General features: G+C 40.4%; 1 protein-coding gene and 1 non-coding gene across 2 annotated transcripts; both read left to right on the top strand.

Moving 5' to 3' along the window:
* ddx54 (DEAD (Asp-Glu-Ala-Asp) box polypeptide 54) lies at positions 1 to 6,908 on the top strand. The gene is made up of 20 exons (XM_018685228.2): positions 1 to 283; positions 1,436 to 1,562; positions 1,713 to 1,783; positions 1,877 to 2,065; positions 2,156 to 2,205; positions 2,291 to 2,332; positions 2,413 to 2,508; positions 2,615 to 2,736; positions 2,879 to 2,940; positions 3,414 to 3,545; positions 3,675 to 3,885; positions 4,006 to 4,137; positions 4,247 to 4,468; positions 4,560 to 4,633; positions 4,721 to 4,942; positions 5,036 to 5,184; positions 5,286 to 5,399; positions 5,516 to 5,626; positions 5,749 to 5,840; positions 6,278 to 6,908. The coding sequence occupies exons 1-20, from the start codon at positions 164 to 166 to the stop codon at positions 6,541 to 6,543; spliced, it is 2,604 nt and encodes an 867-aa protein (XP_018540744.1). The 5' UTR covers positions 1 to 163; the 3' UTR covers positions 6,544 to 6,908.
* On the top strand, positions 434 to 505 carry trnac-gca (transfer RNA cysteine (anticodon GCA)). Its single transcript has one exon. It is a non-coding gene; the product is annotated as a tRNA-Cys (tRNA).
* Positions 6,909 to 21,026: the final 14,118 nt, after the last annotated feature.

A 21,026-nucleotide genomic window follows, 5' to 3' on the forward strand; every position in this document is an offset into this window, starting at 1 on the left:
CACAGAACGGAAGCAGAAGACGAGCAAGAAGAAGCTCACACGTGTGTCCAACATGTCTGCCCACCGTGTTGTTGTGTGTTGATATTTCACGAGCCGTTTTATTTAATCGTCTGCTCAGTAAAGTTAATCGTAGCGCAGCTTAAAAGAGCCTTTAAGCTTCAGCATGGCCCAGAGAAAGAAGAAACTGACGAAGAAGAAGAGACACACGGCCAACAGAGAGCCGGAGGCTGACTCTGACAGCGGAGACTTTGAACTGGCTGCTGAAATTAAAGACGATGATTCTGTAAGGAACAACTCTTTAAAACAACTAACTCAGCCAGCTGCTTGTCCTTATTATCATATTTGATTTATTAGCGTTTAGCGAATCTGTTTGTAGGCTTGTGGTTGTATCCGCTATGTTACAGACCCACTTTTTAACCCTGGGAGTGCATGTGGGGGTATAGCTCAGTGGTAGAGCATTTGACTGCAGATCAAGAGGTCTCCGGTTCAAATCCGGATGCCCCCTGAACATATTTATACAATCTTTACAAGTGGAACATGACTATTATAAAGGGTTATAAGCTGCTCTACTTCCACAGTTGTTCTTATTATCGATGTTTCCAATACTTTGCCTGCTTCATGTATTAAACAGGATGGATAGAAAATTAGAAACATTCTTAATACAGTGGAGTCCAGTACAACACCTCTTTTACCTATAACCTCAATAATAAAATTATTATTGAATTTACACAATTCTGACAGTGTCACCTAAAACTGAACATTATGAGTTTCTTAATGACAGATGTTGTGATGCTGTGTCCATATACATCCATACCTCCATCTCACATGTCTTGTATATTATTTTGAGTTTAAAATTTACTTCAATCTGTTAGTAATTTAGAATTGAAACAATTGGGATATTTGAGAATAATCAGCAATCCGTAATAATTGTATTAATAATAACCTGAATATGTCATCTTATAATCTACAGTATATGCCAAATACGCTGTTGAAAAGTTTTCACTAATATCTGACATTTTATTGGTCACACAATTTATTGGGAAAGTAACGGGCAAAGATCTCCTTGACTAACATAACAGTAATGGATATACTTTCATTAAAAAAGAGTACATTGTACAATGAGTGTTACTCCTTCTTTAGCCATCATCTACCAATTAAATTGATCATGAGACCAGATACATCAAGATGAAGGTGGCTCACCACCTTGTTTAACCTTTTTTTTTTCCCTGGAGAAAATACATATATTCCCCAAGTAATTCTCAAAATCTTGCACACTGCTTAACATTTTCATCCAGCAAATATTCAACCCTCTTCCTTACCAAAAGGAACCTGATTTTTAAACTTCAGTAGCGATGAAGATTCTACATGAATTTTTTAAGGTGCTGTGTGGCACTTGTTTACAAGTTGTGGTTGTTTTTTCTCATTGGTCTCACAGCCCGGGAGGAAACTGCCGCGGTTCCCTGCCTCATCAGAGTGCCTGTCCGATGTGGAGCCCGACACCAGGGAGCTGGTCAGAGCCCAAAACAAGAAGAAAAAGAAATCTGGAGGTTTTCAGTCCATGGGTAAGAGCTGGTGAAGAGTGTACAGATAGGGCTGCATGTTCACTCATGCATGTTCACTCACAGTATTGGAAAATCTACTTGAATAAGTAAAGCCTGATATACTATTTCCCCAGGAGCATCATTATATGACTACATTATGTATGTTTTTAGGTCTCAGTTACCCTGTATACAAAGGGGTCATGAAGAAGGGTTATAAAGTCCCAACTCCAATCCAAAGAAAGGTACGTCAGTGCCACTTCAGGATTTTATAATCAAACATTTGCACTACTAGATGGACAATATTTCATGCTCAATCCTTGTCTCCTCCACTGCAGACTATCCCAGTGATTTTGGATGGCAAGGATATAGTAGCCATGGCCAGGACTGGCAGTGGTAAGACAGCTGCCTTCCTGGTTCCTATGTTCGAGAAGCTGAAGGCCCCTCAAGCCCAAACAGGAGCCAGGGCCCTCATCCTGACCCCCACCAGAGAGTTAGCCCTGCAGACCATGAAGTTCACAAAGGAGGTCAGAGTGGGCAGCCTGATGAGTGCTTATTGTGCTTGTTAAATCTTTATAGTTGAATTAATATGCTCTGTCTTTGTTGTGGTGTTACAGTTGGGAAGATTCACCGGCCTCAAGACTGCCTTGATCCTTGGTGGAGATAGGTATAAAACTCCTCATTGTCCTTGTTGTACATTTTTCCTTTGTATCGGGAATAACTCAACAGTAAATGCCTCTGCTCTTTTCCAGAATGGATGATCAGTTTGCTGCTCTTCATGAAAACCCTGACATGTGAGTGTTTTGTCACAGTGCTCTGAGCATTGTCTCTCCTCCACGTAGTATCCTGAAACCCTGATCTCTGTCCCCCCCAGAATCATCGGTACCCCCGGTCGTCTCATGCACGTCATCAAGGAGATGAACCTGAAGCTGCAGAGCGTGGAGTATGTGGTGTTTGACGAGGCTGACAGGTGAGAAATGGAACCTGTGCGTTTAAAATTTGTCATATTTCCATAACACCGCTCAAATTCACTTGCATGTATGTGTCAATGTGTCCGTGTTTCTCCCTCCACTCAGGTTGTTTGAAATGGGTTTCGCTGAGCAGCTTCAGGAGATCATCCGGAGGCTTCCAGACACCAGACAGACTCTGCTGTTCTCTGCCACTCTGCCCAAACTGCTGGTGGAGTTCGCCAGAGCCGGTAAGATCAACTTGATATATTTCATCCTATTTATCGTCAGTTCTGTTTTACATGCTTCCATCATGATTGAAGAGGTTTTTGTTTGGTTCATCTTCATATTGATGCCCAAGGCCCAGGCTAACTAAATTAACCTTTTTTCCAGGACTGACAGAACCAGTGCTGATTCGTTTGGATGTGGATTCTAAGCTCAGTGATCAGATTAAGGTAAAGACAGGACTTGGCTTATTAAACATGACAGAACTGGCAATAAAGTGCTCATCATCATTGTGGATTGTTCTACCTATAGACACTAAGTTTAATGAGAGGGAAAGTATGCTTTTATCTATTTATTTTTAAAAAAACGTATGAAATAGTCTCATTATGATAAATGTCAAATGTACATTATACAATTGTGCTGTGAGCAACTTCCATTCGAGATGTCTCCATGGGCATTTATTTGTTAGCATATTTCAAAGCAGCTGATTTGGCAGGGGACTGACTCTCTAGACCTATGGTGATGCCTTCAGGTGTAATCTCTTTTTGTATGTGATGAGTGAGATAAAAGTAAACAAAACCCTCTGCATGTTTTATACCCAGAAATAACTCTGTTAATGTGCATCTAAAGCTGAGATGTTAATTCTCACTTTGTATCTGTTCAACCCTTCCAAAATGTTTGAATTTCTCTTGTCTTTCATCAGCTGTCATTTTTCCATCTGCGTGTGGACGACAAGCCGGCAATGCTGCTTCATCTCCTAAGGAATATCGTGAAGCCTCAGGAGCAGACGGTGGTCTTTGCAGCCACCAAACACCATGTAGAGTACCTGAAGGAGGTGAGATACACAGTTGCATCTCTCTTTGTGTGTATTTCCCCTCTGGGAACCCTCACCTATTGTCAATAAATCCAGTTGTGATAGTCATCCTCAGAATTTTTAAATAAAAAAACTTTTTCATCTCTCTAGTTGCTTTCTTCAGAAGGTTTGGAGTGTGCCTACATCTACAGCGCCCTCGATCAGACTGCCAGAAAGATCAACATAGGGAAGTTTGTGCATCGGAAAGCCATGGTGCTACTTGTGACAGATGTTGCTGCTCGTGGTATAGACATCCCCCTGCTGGACAACGTCATCAACTACAACTTCCCCTCTAAGGCCAAGCTCTTCTTGCACAGAGTTGGTGAGTGGCTTATACCCAGTGTTCACATCCTGATTTGTCCCTACTTGAAGATAATTTAGTGATAGAAATGATTAGGCTGATATGATACATTATAATTGTTCACCTGTCTTTACCCATCAGGCCGTGTGGGACGTGCGGGGCGCAGTGGCACGGCCTACAGCTTGGTCTGTCCAGATGAGATGCCTTTTGTCTATGACCTTCACCTCTTCCTTGGAAGGCCTGTTCAGCTTGCCACACCTGAACACACACAAGGTAGGCTTCGCAGAAAGCCTGCCAGTTAGAAATTAACTCTTGGATTGACGCACTACACATCTGTGGCTGCAAGTAGAATCGTAAAAGTCTCTTGTCTTGTTTTTTTCAGATTCAGATGGTGTGTTCGGTCGGGTCCCTCAAAGTATCCTCGATGACGAAGGCTCTCATCTCATCACCGCTCATGAAAACTCGCTGGACCTGCAGAACCATCGTCGTGTGTCAGAGAACGCCTACAAGCAGTACCTCAAGTCCAGACCAAACCCCTCGCCGGAGTCCATCAGGCGGGTCAAAAACACAGATCTGTCCAACATGGCTGTCCATCCATTACTAGGTCAGTTTGGAGGAGGATGAATGATAAAGAGAACAGTGATGAAGATGCTCAGACAGTAGCTGATGACAAAATTTATTTGATCTTGTTTCAGGGTCAGGTTTGGAGAAAATGGAACTGGAGCGCCTTCAAATAGTTGATGCCATCAAGGGCTACAAATCCAAATCGGTGAGTTACAGTAGGTAATGATTGAGTGCTGCAGTTCCGACTAACCTGTGATAAAACCATAAAAAGTCTTCCTCCATATTCTTCTAGACTATCTTTGAAATCAACTCCAACAGTAAGACACAGGCCAGCGAGGTGATGCGGACCAAGCGCTCCAAGGACACACGGCTGGTGGACAAATTCAGCAAACGGAGAGAGGACCTGGCTGCAGAGAGCCACCTGCATCGGCCCGTCAACCCCACCACTGCTGATGCAGACAGCGACAATGATGATTTCACACATAGCACAGGCAACGAGGAAGACACTCTGAAGGTAAGAAACTGTAATAAGACGGTGCAGCATCTCCGTGCCAGCCTAGATAACCTTTTTTTGGGGTGTAAGTGTAATTCTTCATTTTTCCACCAGGGGGTGTTCTCTGCAGTGGTAGGTGGAAAGAGAAGAGGCCCGCGGGAAGATGAGGGAGAACGGCCAAAGAACAAGAAAAGCAAACAGACTGGTAAAGATGAGGAGTATTACATCCCCTACAGACCCAAAGACTTCAACTCTGAGAAAGGGTGAGGCAGGAAACGTACTCTTTTTATTATTGTGTGTAAATTCTGACATGATTTAATATATGTGTGTTCTAACCTGTGACCCATGTTGTATCTGATGCTAGATTAAGTCTTGGCGGAGAGGGCACTGCTTTTGAGCAGCAGGCCTCCTCAGCTGTCCTGGACCTTATGGGAGATGAAGGAGACCAGTTAAACCAGCACAAAAAAATAATGAAATGGTGAAAAATTTCAATTAATTCACCCATTCTAAATGTGGCTCTTCCTCCTTCTGATATATCATGCTCCTAATTTTACCATTCCATACCATAATTTATTGTCTCGCTATCGTTTTCAGGGACCGCAAGAGAAAGCGCTTCGTGAGGGACACAGGAAAGGAAGACCAGAAGAAGAAGATCAGAATAGATGGCGGCCAGGTCATCAGTAACAAGAAGAACAAGAAGAACTTGTATCCTTCCAACAAAATGTCTCTTTGTGTGCTTATTTACTGTTACGACTGCTACTCTCTCCCACTCTTGACAATATTTAGCTGTGTTGTTGACAGTTTGTCTGACCTTAACGGCATGACAGTTACGAGGAGTGGAAGAAAAAATACAGGGTGGATGACGGAGGGTCTGGCTCAGATGGAGAAACAGGAGGAGGAGGGAGGAGGCCTGGAGGAGGTAGAAGAGAAGCTTCAGTTACAACTTCAACACTTCAGAACTCATAAATCACAGCTGATAGGCTGTTTTGAGAGTTGAGAGATGAGAGTATTGATACCACACTCATGTTGGTCTGTTAAATATAAGACCACGGCCAGCTGCCAGTTAGCTTATCTTAGCACAAGGCCTGGAAACATGGGGAAATGCCTAGCCCTGTCCAATGTTAACAAAATCCATCTACTAGCTCTAAAGCTCATTAATTAGCATCTTGTATCTTGTTTGTTGTTTCTGGTATTTGTGCTAAGCTAAGCTAACATACACACATGGGCTTTAATTTCCGAGCAGAAAGTCCCTTTCTACATTAGAAATCTTTTCTGTGAATTCTATTTTTCAGTTCTACATGTAGCACCAAATATTTTATTTTTGCAATCCTCCTCTCTGTGTCATCTGTCTGTCAGGTCGCGGCCGTGGCCGTCGCGGTCCTAACTTCCAGAGCCCCACGAGACCGCTAAAGCAGACGCCCGGTGGCCGCAGAGTGCACTCAGAGCTGAAGACGAGGGAGCAGATCCTGAAGCAGCGCAAGAAAAAGCAGAAGCACCAGTTCCTGCAGAGCGGAGGGCTGAAGAAGCTCCGCACCAAGAACAGACAGTGGCTCGGAGAAGTTAAGAAGTCAGGGTTTGGACGGGGCGGGCAGAAGAAAGGCAAGATGAAGAAGAGACTGTGAGGGGGAGCGATAGCAGAGGGATGATTCTGTGAGAGACTGGAGATCGAGGACACCACGACGGGCCAAATGATGAGTACCAGTTGGGTCCCAGTCCACCTCAAGAGTTTTCACGGTGCCTCATATGATTGTGGACTGATGGAGAAGAAAAGCTGAAGAATGCATTTCTAGAGATGCACCTCATCTTCTTCCCCTTCATTGCTTACTGAACTCTATATTTGTCACAGAGTAAGAAGATGAGTGATCCAATGAACTGGATTTTTTCTTTTAAGTGTGTTCATCAGAATAATCTGCTTAAATGAATTTGAGTACTGAAATATGTCTATACACACTATTAACTGATGCAAAATACAAATGTTAATAACTTAGTACTCTGTGTCACGTCTTCATTTGCAGTCAGTTACCTGTTGATCCAGCAGACAACCTCCAGCTACATATTATCAGATATTCTTTTGTACATTTTGTTGCAATAGTAATTTTGAATGTGACTTAATGTGCTGTCTAAGGCCTTCATGTTTGTTTATATGCTGTTTATTCCTGCTGGCATGAAGTCTGGATTGCAGTTTGTGCTCCACAAAACTGAGTTCACTACAGGCTCCAAGATGTTCAGCCAGTCATTACTCATCTCCTCAGTAAAAATGTTACTTTCCTTTAAGTTAATGTCAAAACCACTGGTTCTGTGAAATATAGGTCAAAGATTTTATACTATCCATCAATTATAGTTACAATTTTGAAATCGTCATGTAAACTTAATCTGGAAAAGGTACAATGCTGCACTCGTCTGGTGGAAAAGTATTACTGCGAGTGTATCATCAGGTGTTCCAGAAGTTTTCAGGACTGCCTGTGTTCCACCTTTTACTCAGCACCACCAATTGTAGGTCACTTAGCATAGAAGATCATAAGCAGTTGGGTACATCCTAAAGAAAGCAGGTGCTCACAGGAAAACTAGGAATTAGCAAATGGCCTGGTAGACTGAGGAGCACAAGTTTTATTGATGACCAGATAAATGGCTAAAAGAAAAACTCTTGTGACTGCACAGCAAGTCAAGAAAGCTCTCCAGGATGCAGGCGCACATATTTTCTTACCGACAATCATGAGAAAACTCAATGGCTATAACCTCGGAGGATTCACCACAAGAACAAAGTTCTATAGAATGGTGAAACAAAAACCAGCCTCTATCAAAAATGACAGAAAGGAAAGTGTGGAGGGAAAAAAAAAGATGCAGCTCATGAACCAATGCATGTTCCAGAGCACTCTGTGTGTGCTCAGATTCAGCCAAATGCATCAAAACGCATTGGAGGACATTTTATCATTCAGTAGGACAACAATCCTAAACATATGGCCGTAGCAGCCAAAGAGCTTTTCAGGGTGAAAAAGAGGAATTATCTTGACCTGATCTCAGTCCAGTTGGGCTGCATTCCACCTGCTGAAGACCCCACAACAAGTAATCAGACTAAATGTGATGAATCACAGAGCCTGAAGAACAAAATGTGCAACTGTTGAAATACTTACTGTCTGGACTGGAGAACTGTCTTAAACTATCTCTTAAATATTAGAATTGAAGAGGGTGTTAAACAAGAGTGTCTAGGAAGAATCTTATGTATTAGTTAAGCTTTATGATTCATGTGTAAGGTTACATGACTTAGTAGATTTTATAATGAACACTCAGCTTTATATTTTGTATTTTACCTTTGACATCTGATAATCACTCAGTAAATTAATACACTGTATTTTAAGTAAAGTTTGTTCATATCAGGACCTTGTGTTAAAATTTTTACCAAATTAAACTGAACAGATGATGTGATATTTATTCAACATTCACTGATGTATACTGTATAATGGTATTGTTTAACTTTCTTATAAATGATAATCTTGGGATTTGGTATATGCATTGCCAGTATCATATTAGATTTGAGTTTCTCTGTCATCAATAATGGGCCGGTTGTCTCACATCTGAGAAGCATCACATTCAACTGCTTTCTCTGGCTACATGTCAAATGATCATGTAATTTATTTCCTGCAGAAGATACAGCAGTCGATCATCTGGCAAAAGAGAACTCTCTTATTTCCTCAGCTGCTGAGAAGGTGCAAAACATGACCACATGCACAGCAGACTCAGAGGAAAAGAGCAGCACTACACCGCCGAGGGTGAGAGAGACAAGTGGCTCGGTTCATCTGGATGTGGTTACATTGCTGACTGTTTTTTGATGATATGCGTGCAGGCTATCATAGGTTATTCGTAGCCGCAGTTACTTGTGGGTCGAGGCTCGCCCCTGTGAAGATTTGTGGCTTCTAGTCGTCTGTGTGAATGCTGCTAAAGATGGAAGAAAATGGGTGGTAGGTGGGTAATGTATTTGGTCCAAACACAGCAGCGTCACCATGGCGACTGTCACGGGACACAAACCAGAGCACTGTCATCTGTCATAGAGGGGGGGATCTTCCAAATAACATCCATTCATAAAACACACTGGCTAGTCTATCTATGGGGTAAAACAAATAAAGTTTCAGTTTACTTAGCAGTTCAATAAAAGCCAGAACTGTATCAATACTCCTAATATTTATTTAACCAGATCCACAAAGTATACACATAGCTTATTATTTATACATTTGGATAGTTCTTTGCTCCTTTTCTACTAATAATTAGGATGTTTTTCATTGTGTATAACTCATGTATACAGAAAAGTAAAGCTACATATCGCAAAAATGTGTACAAATTAAGAAATGTATATACTATTGTATATACTATAAACAACACTAAATACAAATATATATCAGCACACATGGAGAGCAAAAATGTTCTACAATGAACTAATGAACTATAGTTCCTGTTTATGTTGTATATATGTATTGTCATGTATACATAGTTAAATATAATTATAGTGTCACTATAATGGATTTTTAATATGAGCTTAGTCCGAGAAACGTTTTAAATTAATGTATTCACAATTTTTAAATATAGATATACATGTATCCACTGCCAGGATGTTATTTACTGTATTCACTGACAGAGTGAACCCAAGTGTACATTATATGTACTTTTTTGTGTAGTGTATAAAATAGATTTTATTTGGAATGGAGGAAAATCACACAACTGGAATATTTAGATTTTTTTCTCCACAGAACTGAATATGTGGCATTGTAGATTAAATGTCCAAATCAAATTGTTTTATTTTAATGGTAATGTTCTAAGATTATGTTCACACCTGGATACTAAAGGTAGAGGTAGTACTAGAGTGAGTAATGGAATATTAAGACATCTAATTAAAGTTATCTCGAATATATTATCAGATTTCAGCAGCACTGTGTTTACTAATTGAGCAATGGTAAAGATATTTTATTGTGTGACTGAGACAGGCACTCAGACAAGTGAAGAAAATACTTGACTTGACTCAAAACCAAAAATTTCCAGTTGATTCATTCTAATCGTCAGGAGTCCATTTCCAGGAAGAGGACTTTCTCTGTGTTAAGGAAGTAGTGTGGGGCTTGTACTGTACATCAACTGACTGTTGAAATACACACCTGAGCATACTACAGTCTGGCTATAAAAAGTTATCTGTTGGAAATAACATCCAGATAGAGCACATTTGTACTGTCCCTGAACTATCTGGGACCAGAGCGAGCTGGAGTGAAGGAGGTTTTATTGCCCTACGATATCAGTTAATCCTCGTGCAGAGATACTGAGCCGCAGCCTGCCTTTACCTCATATCCCGTGCTTTGTGTAGCCCCCCCCTCCACTTCTTGTCTATCTGATGGCCCCTCTCCCTGTCCCAGCAGTCTCTAGTGCTACAGCAGTTCTCCAGTCATGAGGAACGGCAGCTTTATCTTTGTTTAGGGTTCCCAGGACTGACACAGCATCCACTTGAGATAGGTCAAAGAGCCTGAGCATCAGAGCACTGCTGCTCTCATAACAGTGGTTATGTGTGTGTGTGTCTAGCAGTAGAGGACAGACCACTGTCCACAATTTGACAGGCCTGAAAATGAATTATTTGATCAAGCTTTTTATGTAAAGTTCATCAATTTCAAATCTGCATTAACCCTGTTGCTGTTATGATGGACACGCCAATCTCATAGTTTTCACACATGGCTGTATTTTTCATCCAAGAAGCAACCAGATTTTCATCACCTTTCTCAGTCATCCAGGTTTGTTTTGTATTTTTAGGTTTGATCTGGCAAACAACCATCACAGAGCAGAACAAGCTCATTGATGGCCTGATTAAGAGTCAATCTGCCCTCAGGCTGGACCAATCAGAGCAGAGCTGGATAACACTGAAACACCTGTGCAGGGGATACAACATGCCTCAATGGAAAAGGAGTTAATAGAAAAAAAACATTAAGAAAGAAGTTTTATACAAGAACAAACTGAGTCTAATGATTGAATTCAATCTTAATTTTGGTAAAATGTTAGCAGTCATGTAAAACATATATAGTTAATAGGCTAAAGCATGGTAAGAGTTGGCATGATCCTTTAAATCTGGATAAACACACATGCTTTTAATTTAAAAACCCGCCTACCTGTACACAGTAACTTTATATTGCCTTCTAGATGTAGATTAAGATTTTTTCTCCTGTAGTAATCTCACTAATCTGAATCACTTATCAAATTTATCATCTTTTTACAGATATGTGTGTGTGTTGTTGAGTTTTTTTTTTCTTGAGCGTCCGTCCCTGCAGTCTGGCTCTCCTCTCCTTTCCTCTCCTCTCTCCTCTCTCCTCTCTGTACACCCCCGTCTGACGATAAGATTGCTGCCCTTTCTCAGGCTATCGCTTACGAGGCAAAAGGCCACTTAAGGAATGACAGGGCCAACATGACTGACATTAGCTGCTCTCGCCTCAGCAATTTTCATTCTCTGTAGAAAACTGCTGACAACTCATTACCTGGTTGAAAATCATCAGAGGCATTTTCTTTTGTTTTTGTTTTTGTATAAAGGTCGCACAGTGCTGTTCTCTCAGACTGGGTGGAGCTGAGATGTTGTTGGGTCAAATGCTGGTTAGCTCGGTTTATTGTGATATTGTAATTACAGTGCTGCGGCTTTGTTTTGGAAACAGGCAGCTCATGAAGATGTTTGGAACAACCTGCCATGCAGACGCTTAGAGGGAACCTTAAATTAGCTTGATCACAAGGGAAGGACTTTAGTCGCTGGGACTGTCTCGAGCCAGAAACTTCCTAATTAGAAATAAAAAATGTCTGTTGGGGTTGCATGGGCGGTAAGCCATTTACAGTAAACTGAATGGGAACCAGACTGGGGAAATGATCACACCGATCTGAATTCCTTTGAAATTTTGAAATTTCTATGATGAAGTGTGACGAGGTGAGACGAAGTTCAGAAATGGCAGTTAAAATGTAAACCCGCTGTGGCTGGAAACACACTATCTGCTACTCAACTCATTCCAATGTTTTCTTTACACTCGCTGTACAGAAAATTATATGTGTATTAAAAACCTCTGTTTTTGTGATATGTTTGATGAATGTATGAATTTGTGTGTGTAATTCCTGATAATTGGGAAAATCCTGACTCCCAGCATGCCCCTAACCTGGGTAAACAAACTGCATGTGCACTGCTTAACACATCCTCTATCTGTATGATTTAAGTGACCCTCTCATTTGTTATCATTACTTTGTGATGTTAGGTAAAAGGTTGAAATTCCAAGAAAGCATTTTATCAACACAACAATTAATATGTCAGCATCTTCCTGTGGATTTTCAAGTGTCAGGGACGATTTAAGATTACCTAAAATTCACAAATGTTCGACATAAATATTCTGCCGTCTTCTTAAATTTTCAAGTATCCAATCCTGTGCTTTCTGATCAAACAGGAAAAAATATGCAGCCTGAAACCACAACCTGCCAATCGTAATGTAAAGAACATCTCTCGTGGCCCGAAAGCCGCGTCTCCTGCAATGATCTGTTGCTGCTGTCAAGCTGTAAATCTGGATGCGCCCTCTGAGAAAGGAAAGAGGCTTTTCAGTGGGGACTATTACGTCTAAAGCAAGCTGCAAGACAGTGTTTCCGCTGCTTGCCTGTTTGCCATGAAAGTGAAATACAGTCAGCACGCAAAGCTCCTGTTTTCTTCTGTTTTGCACCTCTTTTTCTTTTTTATTATACCCTTAGCATCTTCCCACACTCTCTCCTATTTTGTGTCATTGTGACCGCAAACACTGAAAAATAGAGGTTGTAGGGATTGATGTGTGTGTTCTAAAGTGGAAAAATTGACCCATCGCTGGAACTGCACATGAATGTATATGTGGTGAAGTCAGTTAAATATACAACCAAAGGGTAGAGTTAAACAAAACCTTTTGAAAGTTGAAAATCTGAACTGAAATATCTGCTAAAAACACATCAAATGTTACATTTACAGATTTCCAAATTTAAATTCTTCCTTTTTCTAATTCATATAATTAACTGATAATGAAGCAAAGCGACATTAAATGAGAGGATTTGTTTGTGTGAATGACAGTATTGGAGAGACTGCTATGTGTTGTGCTGCTGGGGGGTGATGTGTTGGCATAGGGCCACAGCCCATTGGACTGAGAGAGGGTTATTTTTGGGGATGTTCAGGTGCCTGGGGCCCCTGCAGAAAGCCCTTATAAAGAGGTCCTCTCTGCGTGGGTGGAAAGTGGGTTATCAGTCTCACTGTCGCTCCTCGATGAGGCCAACTCGTTTGCATCTAGTCAACACCTTCCGCCCCCTCTCTGGCACAGAGCTGACCCTGGCTTCCTAAAGCGACCCTTGGCCTTACTGAGCACTTATAATACATCTCTTTCCTCCACATTTCCACTAATGCTTCTTATGCCAATCCATTCAATTTCACACTTAATACAATTCTAATAATTTTGTCATCCACTGTATCCTCTTTCCATGCCCTATCTAACCCCCCCCCACCCCTCTCATTTGTTTTACATTATTAACGAACAGCAAGAGCAGAGATGTGTTTTGCATTCAACCATATCATGACAATACCTTGGGGTTAATGGGATTTCAGTGTAAAGCTGAACTAAAATCGTTGTACTTATTTTGATATGCACATTCGGAATAAGTGTGATTATGTACAATGTCAAACACAGTATTTGTACACAGCAGCAATCACTGTTGGCTCATGCATTTGTATTGTATTAGTGGAAGTTTCATACAAAGAAAAAAAGAACGATTCTATTTATTCATCTTTTCATAGTCACTTTAACTTGAGGGTTTATAAAATTTTGTTTGATATTGTACAGGACTGGGCATACTGAAAAATGTTATTACCACATCTTTCCATTCTTCCTCTCTCTCTCTCTTTCTACCCTTCTCTCCTTTCCTCGTCTAAGGAATGTTTTCCCAGACTCTCTTTTCACCCTCTGTGAGTGCTCTGTCTCTCTGTGGTTAGGCACTTCATTTGTCTTCCCCAGGATCAGAGAAACACAGAAAATCAAAATAATCACTGGACATCGAAGTAGTAGAAGCGCTTAAGACAAACCTTGGATAACAAGATGACAGAGCCTGTTAAGACAGAGTCTTTGAGAAGCTTGCCATGCCAAACAATTATTTTATTTAGTCATATTTAATCATTATTTTAGGAAGCTTTAGAAAATGTATTATTCATTACCATTGGCAGAATGACATATGTTAAGTATTTTAATTTCATTCGCAGTGATGAACACTAATTTAATACACATAAAAGGAGAGCATAACACATTTCCATCAGTTTTATAATGCAGATTATGGTCAACTTGTCAACTGTAGAGAAAGGGTAATATAGAATGAGTTTCTTTAAATATATTCTTTTTTATAGGCCCATATATACAAATAGGAGTTTCTTATCTCCTCTTGCTGATAAAAGCTTTTAATGCACAAATGCCCACATAATCCAATCTTATCATTTTTTTTTATCATTACATAAAACTGCTGCTATACTTTGTGTGTTATATTTTAAGTATGTTTTCAATTATTCTCTCTTAAAGGATTTTGTTGAGCACTTTCTCTTTTTTCCGTGTAAGCCCAAAGAAAAGCCGTTTCACACGTCCTCATTTACTGCTGCACTTTACTTACTTACCAAAAGATGGAGCTATAGCCATTGTCCAAGGTCAGATGCAGAAGCCTGAGGGTTGGCAAGCTAGTCTGGGCCTCCCATCGAGGTTTGAGCTCTGGATGTTTGTGAGTGGGTTTGAAACGACTGTAACATCAGAACTGGCGTGGAAAAGTTTGTGTAAAGAGTCATTCATCAGGGATCACTCTCAAGTGATATAATATACAGCACGTTTGAAAAGTGGCCACAGCTTTGCAGTAACATAATGTAGGGTCGAGTGGTTGTAGATTGTTCCTTGAAGGCTAATATATATGCATTCAGCCAGGTGCAGAGCTAGCAGGTTATATACTTTACATCTGGTATGTTGAGTAATATAGACGTGAAAGACAGAATGACCTAAAATTACTGTTAAAGTGACTGGAGAGGGGGGAGGAGGAGTGCTGTAACCTTTTCCATAAGGAGAGCTGAGGGTTGTGATTGGTTGAAGACTATTTTCCTATCTCTCTCTCTCCCTCTTGACTCCTGCCTTCCCCCCTCACACCAGACCCTGGATGGCACGCAAAGGCCCTGACCACCACCGCAGCATGGCGCCGAGGGGGTACAGAGTGTGTGTGTGTGTGTGTGAGTGTGTATGCGTGTATGGTGTGAGCGTCAGCCGGTTTGGAGGGCCAAGACCCCGGATATGTTGTGGAAGTGTGCAGTGGACAGGGGCCAGACAAGACGTGACCTTCTGGAGGAAGTTCGGCCGGCCCTATAGGCCAAGTGACTATCAATCAGTGCCCTTTGTCCCGCCTCCAACAGACCACTTCAAACACACAGGAGGATTAGACCCATGACCAACTCTTTTTATTTATCTTTTATATTAATTACCAAATAGATTTAGGGTCAGACGCTTTCAAGAAGAAACTAAGTCTTAATGAGCTAAGCCACTGTTTGATAATAAAAGAAAAAAGAACAGATCACTGAAACAAAAATGATCTTACTACTATTTTATTAATAAAAACCTTGATAAGAAATGATATCAGATAAAATATTTCCACCAGTTTGAAGCAGTATGAAATTTAATAATATGTATTTATCCATCATTAATCTTTGCTATCTAATTATAGAATGTGACCTAGATCTGTACCAGTCACCTGTAACTGGTGGACATGATTATTTATTAGTCTTTGGAACCCCACTGTAATTTAGCAGGGGCACTTTCATTACTCCCAATCCTTAGTAACAGCAGATCAAAGCTCTGGGTTGATTTTCCTCCTCTGCAGGCTGTCCGGGGTCAAACCTGCACTTTGGACAAATGACCAACAGGTCAGGAACTCAGTTCCGCTGAGGGTACAGGCCAAGGGCCCGGGACTGACCCTGGACTGATGCCACTCTGCTGCGAATTGTGTCTTGTGTCTTTCAGTTTCAGGCAAACCAGTTTGCCTGATTCTGGATTTTTTGCTCAGTGGTGCTGTTCTGGATGCTGGCAGAGGTGATGATAATGATGAGATGATGGATTTACAATGACTCAGTTTGAGCTTATTATTGTCCGTATTGTGTCACTGTTAGTATCCAAAGCTGTGATAATCATATCATTAATGCTGGCAATAAGGTGGTCAAAATGAAAACTGTGCTGCAAAATATTGCCATGGGTTTATCCATTTTTCCTTTATTGTGGAGATTACAACAAACATCTGGAGGTAATGGAAAGTTCACTTTGCTATAAAACTCATTTGCAAGTGTTGCTATGTGCTGTGGGAGAAAGAACCTTTGTATCATCAAAAAAGAGCAAATGATCAATCCCATAACTCAAACTCCGATTTCCTTATTTGTAATTACACTGATGTTGCACATGATGGATTTTATTTTATTACTTATCTTTTTTAATCAACTCGTTCATTTAATTCTGACTAGAAAGTGGAACCAGGCTGTTGCATGTGAGGGGAAAAAAGTGTTGTCTGATTCGCCTAATTTTGGCATTTTTACACAAGAGAATATCAACGAAAAGCCAAATAGGCCAACAAGCTAAAGATGTGGGAAGAGGATAAGAATTAACAGACATATGAATGTCTTTGTGTTGTCTGTGTCTGGGAAGAAATGGCTAAAGGTGCTAATTAACAGAGCTGTCAGTGGTTCCTTGAAGTGAAGTGAACTTGCCGATAAGCAGAGTGGCTGGTGTGTGTGTGTGTTTGGGGTGGGGTGGGGGAAGGGTCTAGCCATCTGGACCTAGTTCTCCTAGAGAGCGGGGCTGTGGCACACACAAAAAAGGGTCTTCATCAAAAACGATATCTGAGACAAATCTACAATTGTGTTTTTAAACTGAGAAAAACCAGCGTCAGGTAACAGTGCTGACAGGTGTTGTCGGTAAATGGGCAAAGATTGGTGTAGCATTAACAGCTTCAGGCATTCATATTAATGCATGTGTTTTTGAATAACCCCTAGAATCACACTTTTTTTTTTTTTTTTTTAGCACATTTGTCTCAGAAAATACTTTCAAATACTTTCAAAAACACAAATATGTACCCAGGGATGCACAGATTATAAATATGAAAATGTGAAAAATGTGCTTTCAATCAAATTTAATAACATGAAGTAAGAAATTAGACTGATATGAGTTCATTAAACGTGTGAGGTCTCATACTCTGGACGAATCTAGAAGAAAAAAACTCAATCGACAAACAGGACAAAGATGGATTTTCTCCTCCCTCCTTTCTCAGTCATCTTTAGCAGCGTAGCTAAAGTGATATCCTCTGACTCTGGAGGGCCCGCGTAGCTCATCTCCTGCAGGTAATCAACCATCATTTTTTCATGAGGCTGTGAGTGTTCAGGAGAGACTCTGGATCTCCCCTGCTGCTTCTGCCAGCAATACATCCTGCTACACGTTAGGGAACATGACAACTGCACTCCCTCCCAGCTCATTGCACCTGAACACACTCCTCTATCTCATGACATGATAGGTCAGATCAGATCTCTCACTGCAACGAGTTGGTAAGTCAGCCTGCTTCAAGACAAGGGAGCTGAGGTAGGAGTTGTATAGATTATTGATTTCTATCAAATTTCACCTTGTAAGTAATCATTCTTTACTATGTTTGGTTCATGGTTCTCCACATAGAACAAATGTGATTAGAAGTGTGCTAATGTCAATAAACTGAGCTATACCACCAACTAACTTACTAGCTTACTGTTCACGCTCCACATTGTGAAAATAATAAAAAAGAGAATTAATTTTATTTTTGACTGTAGATGTAAATGTAAATGCTTTTTTGATATCCCAAAATTAACAACAAAATTAAAGAACTTCACCCACCAGAGGGCAACTTCCTCATTAGCTCAAGAGAATGGTCAGTATTTTTCAAAGTTTTACACTGACCTCTGTAAATCCCCTCAGCACCCACAGTTTGACATTTATCGGTATTTATGAATGTAGCTGTAAAATGTGACAGTTGATTCAACCACTTTTGAAGAACAATATTGATTGAGGCTCAGGATGCTAACGGAAACCAGCACAACCCAGTTCCTGGTGTTCCTCTAATAGGTATCTCTTCCTTTGCTAACGTTATTGGCTGGCTAAAGTTCAGAGCCAATGAGCTACTTGCAACTCTCTTAGCATATTACAGATTATTATCTGCCCACAAAATGTCATACGGCTTTTACTTCAGTGAGACTTATGACAAAAGAAAAAAAATATGGCATAGGCAATGTGATAAAACACAACTGCAATGGTTGACAAATAATTGTTAAATAATAATTAAGCTTTAAAAACCTCAATGTGAAATAATTTGTTAAACTTTCAAAATTGTTATAACATGGATATTCATGACTATAATGATAATGTTTTTAAAAAATATGTAAAAAAATAATAATCACATGCCACAAATTATTGGGCACACTTGATACTCTATACAACTGAAAATTACAAATATTAACAGATATGATACACCTGTTAAATAAAACTAATGATAATGCATAATGCACTTGTAAGTGTTATGAACCTCTTTGCACATTTCTCCATCAACGTTGCTTAAATCCTTTACTTCCTATATTGCAAACATGAGTTGTAGCTAGCTGTTATTTATTAGTGTGTCAAATTAGTAAAAACTAGTAAAAACACACAGAAGGATTTGAATAGTCAGATGTGAGGACAAATCAAAAGGTTGTGGGATCAGCCTTGTGGAGAAGCAGCATTAGCCTTTTCCTTATTGCCTTCCTCATGCCTTGCTGATGTACCCTTGAGCAATGCACTAACCATTTGAGTGAGGTTTTTGTGAGCTTTCACTGAATATTTGTGAGATCCTGCTATCAAAGACTATCCTGGAATAACTGATTCATGTGTTCAAATATACACTTTTTTACTATGACGTTCAGATGTGATGAATTGAACCATAAACATTTTCTTTTCTTTGCTCTCTCTTACTATGCAAAGTTCATACCTGCACTGTGCCATCAGGTGGTTTAGTGCACAAGTCTTTTGTTTTTTTTGTTTTCAGGTTCACTGTGTGTGAAGACTTACTGCTGTTAATTTTTCTTTTTCACTCACGTTAAACATCTGCCTCAATATCTTTTTCATTAGTATGTTTTATTAGTATGTGTATGTATATTGTGTGTGTGCCAACATCTGTGTATATGCACGCACACATCATTTGCACGCCTGCGTTCGTGAGACATGGTATTATCAGTGTGGTTCACTGGTTCAACGAAAAAACGGTTGAAATGATATCCAGAGCTCAGACATCAAACACCGGGGGCCAGTTGAGTTATGGTGCATCGATCGACTGCGAGAACAAAGGGAGCGATAGTTAAGAGGGGATGGAAATCGTGGAAAAAAGAGATAGATGAAGCAGACAGAAGACAAGCAGCCCCAGGGTCTGCAGCTTATTCTGTTTGGGGTCTGAGGCTCTGGGGTTTATGTCAGTCAGGATCTGGAGGAAAAGTTGCTCCCTTGAGAAAAAGAGTGGAGAGAGAAAGAGAGAGGGATGCAAGGGGATGTGTGGGGCACTAAGGGTCCGGATGATAGGTGACATTAACCAGGTGCCCTCCTGGCCCAGCTGTCAATCCATCGCTTTCCCTTCTGCTCCTCTACAGTAAAACTCTGTGAATTATTTTTTTTCAAACAGGGCCCAAAGTCAGGTGCTGCTTTCGAGTATGCATGGCTGGCGAGTTTCCGTCTGTCTGTGTCTGTTTTTTCTAAGCCGTTACAGTTGTGTACGGGCACATGTCTGGATGTTGATGAATAACCAGACCCTCCTTGGTTATCTCGACTTCCTTTAGAGTTTCAAGTGAGAGCCAGATGTAGCTATTTATCTTAATCTTTCCTCTCATTTAGCCTGGATGTAGTTGGGGGCCATTTCACTTTTCATTACATTATCAAACACTGAAAGGACATCTTGTTATGAGGAAATAATCTCGATGTGTTGAGTGTATTGTCAGCATTGCATATGAAATAAGAAAAATAACAGAAAAATCTGTGCAGTAATGGTTTTAAGGTGAAACAATCTAGACACTGTATGACAAAGGATTTGTGACCCCAGGAAGCCTCCTCGTGTACACATTAAGATTTAATTTCCTGTAGTCATATTAATGCTAATGCATTTGAGATGTACTTGAATTAAAAGCTTTCGAGACAAAGACTCCTTGAGTGTTGAGTCAGTGGAGATGGGGCTCCTCACACTGTTGTAAATGTCATGCTGGGTTTGATAAAATATTCAACATAGTCCACGTTTGACTGATCTGTGGTCTTCTTGACTATTTTGTGACTTTTTAAATATGAATGTAAAGTCTAATAGTCCTTTATGAAAGAAATATTAGATTCTATGAATGAAACAAAAGAGGAAACAAAATGTAATATTGACCATAGATTTTCAGACACAGCGTTTTAGGAAAGAAGTGGAAGGCAGTCAACTTCCTGTGAGTGAGCTGTTCATTCGCCTCTCGCACCACAGACTGACAGCATGTGCACTTTGTGTGTTCACAATTAACAGATTTTAAGCGGTGTCTTCCTCGGTGATGACAGACCACAAGCCATGAAACCTCTGTCAAACTGTGGCAAAGCGCACGCCTCGGATGTGGAGATGCACACACACACACACACACACACACACACACATACTCATGCCAGCTGTTTTCTGTGCAATGAGATAAATCAAAACCATGCTTTAATTAAAGAGTGGTGACGTGAGTGTCCAGTCCTGCTCGACGTGAGCGGTGTCATCTCTTACCACTCTTACCAGAGAGAAGTTACCCACCACAGACACAAAACTGTTTGGCAACAAGCACTTACATCTTCTTTGAGGCTAGTCAACAACTACTGACAGTTACTCTTGTTACGTAGTGTTTTGTAGCATACATAAATATAAATTTGAATATAGTTTCTTTCTTTTTTTTTTTACTTAAACCTCTACTTATAATTTTACACCAAATTTAAAAACCACTGTAATTGGACTGAGGAATTTTAGCCCTGTGTTGATTCTGTGTTATTGAGCAACCACTGAGGGTTCCCTTTTT

Source organism: Lates calcarifer, linkage group LG9 (assembly GCF_001640805.2).
Source record: "Lates calcarifer isolate ASB-BC8 linkage group LG9, TLL_Latcal_v3, whole genome shotgun sequence".
NCBI lineage: Eukaryota > Metazoa > Chordata > Actinopteri > Centropomidae > Lates > Lates calcarifer.